The following is a 7594-nucleotide window of genomic DNA, read 5'->3' on the forward strand; positions in this document are numbered from 1 at the left end:
ACCATTTGCAGGTATTACTTAAGGGAGCACAAAGGGAGCAAGAGATGGATCATATTCTTAGAAGGTACAGTAGGAAATGACAATGCAGTAATGAGGCAAGGAATTGTGAAGAAAAGTTGGGCTTGATTCTGAACGCACATTCATCGATCAGTGTAACTCCAGTAATTTCAGTGGAGTTACTTCTGATTTACACCAGTGTGAGATGAGAATAAAGACCCAGCTTTTAGAGTGTCAAGAATCAAAGATGACATTGACTGAATGGTATAGTCAAAAATAAATTTTAATTCAATCAGATGAGATATGAAGGTTTTAAGACAATCTTCTTGCTCCCATTCAGGTGGCTGGTGCTGTTATAATAAAGAAACATGTGATACCAGATACAAAAATATCCGTCGCTTAATGAGCTCATCTGAGTGGCCTCAAACAAAGAAAGGTACTCGCTGCAATTGCTGTATTATTCCTTCTTTCACATGGCTCTGTGAAAAGATAAGGGGATGGATTCTGCTCTCAACTAAACAGGTGCAAGTCTGGAATGACTCCACGGAAGTGAGTGGAGTTACTCTGGGTTTATGCTGATTCTGAGCAGAGAGGAAAATCAGGCTTTATGTTCCTGACCGTGATTTCAGAATGTAACTCCTATAATTGTGATACATAAGGACTATATTTCCATTGGAAGCCGGTAAAGAATTCTCTTTGTGGGGAGGCCTCTGAAGAAGCCTTCATGACAGAGGTTAGGTTTTTAGGCGGGATTTGAAGGAGGAGAGGGAGTGTGTTTTCAGCAGGTCAGGTATGGGCATGTTCCAAGCACAAGGGGGAGGAGAGGGGGGCATAAAAGAAGGCCGAAAACTGAGTGGAAGAAGGAGACAAAGCGTTTGATCCTGCCAGCTGCTGAGCACTATGGCAAAACACTTCAACACCGGCTTCACTTTAAGGTTGTGAGTGGGTCTGTTGAGGTACAGTAAGATGGTATTACGCGCATGCTTAAGTGCTTTCCTGGCTCGGGTCAGAGTGTGCAGCCAAAGGGAGCAGATAGGAGAAATGCTGGAGAGAAGCATAAGGAATAGGCAGAAGTTGTGAGAAGAGTGATGGAGTCTGAACTTAATGTGGAATGAGAGGGACGGCCTCGGAATACTTGGTCCTGCCTCAGCCAAGGGGGATGGACTAGATGGCCTATTGAGGTCCCTTCTAGCACTACGCTTCTGTGATTCTAGAGGGAGAGGGTGACATGGGTGGGTGACAGCCTGGGAAGAAGGTGAGACAGGAGGGGAAACTGTGAGATCCTTACAGGGATTATGCCTGGCTCTCGAAGCTGGGAAAGCTGCTGCTCTTGGTCTGGTTTTCTGAGACCGTGTCTCGTACAACATGTCTCTTTTGTGTTGTGTGTCTGTGACTCTAGGGACAGGCATTTTGTCTGCCCAGATGGAGGAGAGCCCTCACTGGTGGAACGCCAATGCAGTGTAAGGACCTTCCCAGGCACTGTACTACCACTTACATTTCACAGCAGCTCCTGGCCAGTTACTGCTCTGACTGCTCATTACAAATGACACCGAGTGACACCTACTGTACTCTCTGGGTAACTGTGTGGCTCCTCTTGAAAGGACTGTGAGGTGCTGAAGTAAGGAGGGTTGGAGCTGCCACAGCTGGAGGGTGGGGATATGTAGTGACTCACTTTCGTGTAATCTAATCTCGAATCACTCACGGGGCAAAGCCATGGATCAGTGGTTCTCAGCCTTTTCCATACAGGGACCCCCTTGCCATCTAGCTAGGATCTAGCCAAGACCCCTCTCTCATTTAGCAACATGGGAAAGGCAAGATGGTAGTGACTCCCTCACGCTTGTTTGTACCTGTATGCTGGGAACCTCTGTCCAAAATAATCCCAATGCTGAGTAGGTGATGTGGTGGGAAAGGAGTAGGAGTTTCTCCGGTCTATTCAGGTGCTTTCTGATGACCATAACTGTGTGCCTTTCCTTTGCTACCTCTGCCTAGGTTTGTACCTTACTGCTCAAGTGATATCTGGAGTGGATCTTTGCCCAAGTCACAGCAAGGTAGGCAGCCATATTTATGCCGCTCCCCAATTCTAGTAGATCCTTTGACACAGTCAGTGTTAACTCAGACTTTTTCTTCTAGCAGACTATGCCTTCATGGGATCGCTAATTATCCAGGAGGTGATTAAAGACCTGGTTCCTAAGGGAATTAAGCAAGCTAAAGTGGTCCTGCTTGCTGGGGCAAGGTAAGGATGGGCCTAGAGCTGTGAGAGTGCCAAAGTGAGAAGTTCTCAAAACCCTTCTTAGTAGTGTCGTTAACTGCTTGTGCTTCTGTGATACCCCAAGGCCCTAACCGAGATCAGGGCCCCTTTGTGCTAGGCACTGAACAAACACATGGTAAGAGACAAGAGCTTACAATCTAAATAGACCAGACAGACAGGAAACAGAGGTACAAAGAGTTGAAGTGATTTGCCCGAGGTCACACAGCAGATCAGTGGCAGAGGTGGGAATAGAACGTAGTCTCCAGAGTCGTGGACCAGCGCCCTGCCCACTGGACAACACTATCTTTCGGAGCACACTACCATTGCAAACATGCTCTGTACTAAATCTTGGGCTAGCAAGGCCTCAGCTGAATCTGTCGAGGAAGGTTGCTTTTACCTATTTCTCATATAAAAATGACAACAGATGACACAGTAATGCTCCCAACCACTACAACTTACAGCCGCAGTCGGGTTCCGGAGTACTGCACTGGCTCCATACTGCAGTGTTTTCTGTGTAAGGGATGTGCTCTGTGTTGAGTGGCCCCATTGCTCTCGGGGCCTGCTCCAAAGTCCACTGAAGTCGATGGAAAGACTGAAAAGCTGTGGCACTTGAAACTGGAGCAGGGGCCTGATTGTTGAAATCAATGGGAGGCAGGGCACATTCAGGCTGTTAGAACCCACTCACAGTGGGCACTGACTGCTCTTGGTCTCTGCAGAGAGGCCATGGAGTGAATGGGCACGAAGCCTTAGATAGTCCTTTTTGCCCAGGTCTGTAGCACGTTGACAAGGCCGTGTGGGGAAGCTGGAGCCACTGCTGCCTAGACAGCATCAGGTCTGCAGAGGAGCAAAGGGTGCTGGTGTCCAGGGCTGTCTATTGAGGGCTAGACAGTTTTAGCAAAACTAACTAAATAAAAGCAGAGGGAATAAAGGAGGCAACACTTGCACCTCCCTTAGCTTTCCAGTTAACTTCAAATATTTCTGTCCAAAATCCCTTTGTTCCCACTCCATCTCTGGTGGGAACAGTTAGCAGCAGGTGGGATTACAATGATAGTGGGCTTTAAAGTGACTACAATGCACTGCTTCCATTTCCTGTATTTGCCGCAGAAAGTGCTGGCAAAGAGTGCCGGAAGCACAAGCAGGGCTCCGTCTGAGGACCCAGATAACTGATGCCTTTCTTCTCTTCAGTGCTGGTGGGACTGGTGTGCTACTGAACCTGGAGAGGGTGGTGGCCCTTCTGGAGGAGCTGGAGGCTCAGGCAGTCCAGGTCAGAGGACTTGTTGACTCTGGCTGGTTCCTGGACATTAAACATCCAAGGCAATCTGATTGTTCAGATGCTGCCTCTTGTGCCCCAGTGGGTGCAATCAAGAAAGGACTCAGGTACTTGAGACTGTGGGTTGTAACCTTGGGGTGTTTTTTGCTATGCCTGCAAAATTTGTGCCCGTAAAATGATTCAAATATGAGTTCTTGCACCTCTGGCTACCTGATCTGCACCTTCGGTCAGGTAGTGAGGGACACAAGCACTTGGACTGGCACCTGGAATTAAACTGTGCATGTAAATCTTGCAGCTTCATCTTGCAACCCCAAAAGGGAAAATAACCTGCTGCAAATGTACCTCTCTGTGAAGCTCTTATAGACAAGCTGATCATTATCATGAACTGAAAGTTACCCGGCTTTACTGGCCATCACAGCACTTTCAGGAAGAAAACAGGCATTGCTATGTTCAAAAGAAGAGAGCTTCCCTCGGTCTGAACAATATGCCATGTATTCCTTATGCTGGATGTATTGTGTTCTTCTCACACGAACAATTGGTTTTAGACACATAGCTTTTATTTTATCTTTTTTTTTTTTTAAACATATTAGTTTAAGGTAACACCACCTTTCTCTTTCCCACTAATGTTTTTTGGCCATGGCTTTTTAGGATGTGGAATGGAATCCTTCCAGAAAAATGTAAACAGCAGTTCAAAAGAGTTAATGAGTGGCAGTGCTTCCTTGGATATAGGTTGTATTCATCCTTGAAATGTAAGTTCATCTTCTCTCAGCGTTTGACTCGGATCCTGCACTGACTTTAATTGGGGCTGGATTCTCAGAGGTGCTCAGCATCCAGCAGCTCCCATGATGCATAGTGGGAGTTGAACATTTCTGAAGCTCTTTGGGGCTGGGACCATATTTTTGTTCTGGGTTTGTACAGTGCCTAGAACAATGAGAGTCTGGTCTACGAATGGGCTCATGGGCACTAGGGTAATCAGCATTAGCCTCTAGCTACTGGTGTTTTTTTGGAGCTGCAGGATCTGGCCCTGTATGCTAATGTCAATTACTGACTTAATCTACAATTTTCTAGGGTGCCTTTCTTTCTTCTGCAGCTCCAGTTTTTGTGGTTCAGTGGCTGTTCGATGAGGAGCAGCTGAAATTAGAAAATATCCATCTTGGAAGTCAGCTCCTAACAGAAAATCAATGGAACTACCTACAAAACCTTGGGCGAGAACTTAGGAACTCATTGCGTGATGTCCCGTCAGTATTATGCTACTTTGTGTTGAATAAATACCAAAGGTTGACCATCACAGGGGGGCAACTGAAGACAGAATTTGGTCTCATAAAATAAAATGAGGTTACATACGCTCACCATCTAATACACTGCTGCTAATTACTGAGCCTGCAGAAATGTAACACTCGTTTGATGAGCTAATCTGGGCGTCAACTATTAGCATTCCATGATAGTGTTACAGCTGAATAGTAACTGACAAACACTGGACTACTTGTGCCATAAGACTTATCTACATGATGGGGTAATACATTCTATGGGGGTGTGATTTCTAAAGTGCATTGACGTGTTGTCCATTAATTGATCTGCAGATCCTTCTGGTGCACTTTAACCTTTAGTGCACACCAGCAGTGTCTACATGGACCAATTCATGCCCACCATGTTAATGTGCTTTAAAAAGCACACCCCCATGGAGCACATTACCCCACTGTGTAGACAAGACCTAAAAAAGTACTACTCAAAGGGGCCGATCCTCAGCTAGTGTAAATAGTGCAGGGTTCAAATAGTTTAGGGTTCAAAAAAGAACTAGATAAGTTCATGGAGGATAAGTCCATCAATGGCTATTAGCCAGGATGGGCCGGGATGGTGTCTCTAGCCTCTGTTTGCCAGAAGCTGGGAATGGGCGACAGGGGATGGATCACTTGATGATTGCCTGTTCTGTTCATTCCCTCTGGGGCACCTGGCATTGGCCACTGTCAGAAGACAGGATACTGGGCTAGATGGACCTTTGATCTGACCCAGTATGGCCGTTCTTATGTTCTTATGTAGTCCTAGTTTCACAGAGCTCTGACAATTTACACCAGATGAGAACCTGGCTCTCTGTGACCAAGGGTATCACAATCCTGTTCACAGAAGTCAATGGCAGTGGGCTGGTCCCTTTAAAGTCCTATATAAATATAGGAAAGGATGTTTTCACTAGGATGTGCAGAGGGTATTTTGTGTCACTTGTCTGTCACTTGTCTGTGTTTCCCTTTCCCACAGAGCTGTGTTTGCACCTGCATGCCTGTCTCACACGCTGATTACAAAAAGGTGAGCAAAGATGCCTTCTTCATTTCCTTGCCCTACTAGATGTCACCTAAGTGGATTAAATGTCTGTTAATCTTTCAAGTATTAGGTCATGTTAGTTCTCAGCGTGACTCTGTCTAACAAATATTGTCTGGCTACACACATCTTCAGCGCTCCCCTCAGTCTGCTGCCCCTTTATGTGCTGCCTGCAGGAATCTCATTGCTTAGGTCGATTTCTGCAGCTGTTTAGCAAAATGAAACAAATCAGTGCTGAGGCATTACAATCCTGCAAATTCTTATGGCTGGGGTAGTGCTTATGGTCATGATAGTCCAATTACTCCAATGGGACTACTCAAGTATTAAGTGCTGTGCCCAATTGTGGTTGCAGGATTGGTCTCCAAGTTAATATTCCTATTAATATGAATTATTTAATAATAATTGGCGAAGGAAAATCAGAGCAAGAAGTCTCTCTCTTGAGCTAGCCCCATCTCTATTGGTTATATGTCAATGTAATCACTTTTCGGTAATCATCTTCCTCCTCTTCTTATATTGTAGCTACTGGCTGGGATTTCAAGTGAAGGGCATTTCTTTGGCCAGAGCCTTGCAGTGCTGGGAGAAGAGCCTTCAAGACAGCAATAAAGCCCCAAAGATCCCCATGAGAAGTTGTCCCTTCCATCTGATTGATAACTGTCCATGGCCCCATTGCAACCCCACCTGCTCAGTTCTGCATGACCACAGCACAGGCCAAGAAGTCAACTTCATGCAGACTTTATTCAGGATGCGACTTGATGTCCACAGGAAAGCTCAGGAGCTCAAACCAGACCCCAGTCAACTGGGAATGCTCAGCAATGGTGGCTAATGCATAAGCTTGACATCCCTGTGGGTTAATTGTAGCTCAGTGTCAAACAATGCTGAGGCTGAGCAAAAGTCAAGGGTTTCCGTAGAGTTTAGGCACTTATGGGGATGTTCGTGTTCTGCCAGTCACCTGGTTGTAATGACTGATGTTTATGTCAATCTTACCTTGCACTGCTGCTGTTTCAATCATGTGAACTCACAGCCTCATTTTTACTCCACTGCGTCTGACATAAGCCGCAGTACGGTTTGGAGGGCGCTACACATTTTAGGGTTTTTTGGTGGGGGGCAAACAGGGATGATTGTTGAACAATCTTCATTCACTTCCCTTTACACTCTGACTGAATACCACCAGATGACTGGGGGATTAGCTGAGTCGAGTCTTCATTTTGCATGATAACCTAAGAAAGTCTGATTTCCTGTTTTCATTTTAATTCCATTTGCTGCCTATTAATAAAATGAAGAGTGTGAACAAAATATTGATCAAGCTTTGAAGGGCTTTGACTCATTAGGATGAATTACTCTCAGGCAGACTGATCCCTCCTGTAGAAAAGCCCAGGAGAGTGGGCTGTTCAGACTGTGCAGTTTCTCCACTCTGTTCCCCCACGTTGCCCAATCAAGGAAGGAGGTTTGCCTCCTTGTGAAATGAACACGGGACTCCCCCCACAGATGCAGAGAGCCACACAGAGTGGGGATGATGCACACAAGGCCACCAAGGCTTTCCACATGGAAGCTTTGTATCTCTACACCGGCTCTGGGTGGTTGCGTGGTGGGATGCTCTATCCCTCTGTTGCCAGCACCCAGTGCCGACAGGCTGAACAACAGCTTGAGTGGTTCGTTACCTGGTGTGCTACACCCAATAATCACAACAGGGTGGAGAAGCAGAAAAGTTTATTTGAAGCTTCAAATAGGTACAGGGAGATTTGAATCTCAAATCCTGCACACAGAGCAGG

At 46.1% G+C, this 7594-nt stretch overlaps 1 protein-coding gene across 3 annotated transcripts in view; it reads left to right on the forward strand.

The window, feature by feature from the left end:
• Positions 1 to 7464, forward strand: part of LOC102939302 (palmitoleoyl-protein carboxylesterase notum2) — a 33305-nt gene extending 25841 nt beyond the window's left edge. For 2 of the 3 annotated variants that reach the window (XM_043524528.1, XM_027826797.3), the window contains 10 exons: positions 12 to 64; positions 338 to 433; positions 1397 to 1457; positions 1987 to 2045; positions 2128 to 2230; positions 3431 to 3622; positions 4164 to 4264; positions 4606 to 4753; positions 5766 to 5813; positions 6345 to 7464. In XM_043524528.1, the coding sequence (XP_043380463.1) occupies positions 12 to 64; positions 338 to 433; positions 1397 to 1457; positions 1987 to 2045; positions 2128 to 2230; positions 3431 to 3622; positions 4164 to 4264; positions 4606 to 4753; positions 5766 to 5813; positions 6345 to 6648 (1165 nt within the window). In that variant the 3' untranslated portion in view covers positions 6649 to 7464. The remainder of the gene's footprint in view (positions 1 to 11; positions 65 to 337; positions 434 to 1396; positions 1458 to 1986; positions 2046 to 2127; positions 2231 to 3430; positions 3623 to 4163; positions 4265 to 4605; positions 4754 to 5765; positions 5814 to 6344) is intronic. The other variant, XM_043524529.1, reaches the window with a different exon arrangement.
• Positions 7465 to 7594: the final 130 nt, after the last annotated feature.

Source organism: Chelonia mydas, chromosome 10 (genome assembly GCF_015237465.2).
Source record: "Chelonia mydas isolate rCheMyd1 chromosome 10, rCheMyd1.pri.v2, whole genome shotgun sequence".
Classification (NCBI taxonomy): Eukaryota; Metazoa; Chordata; order Testudines; family Cheloniidae; genus Chelonia; species Chelonia mydas.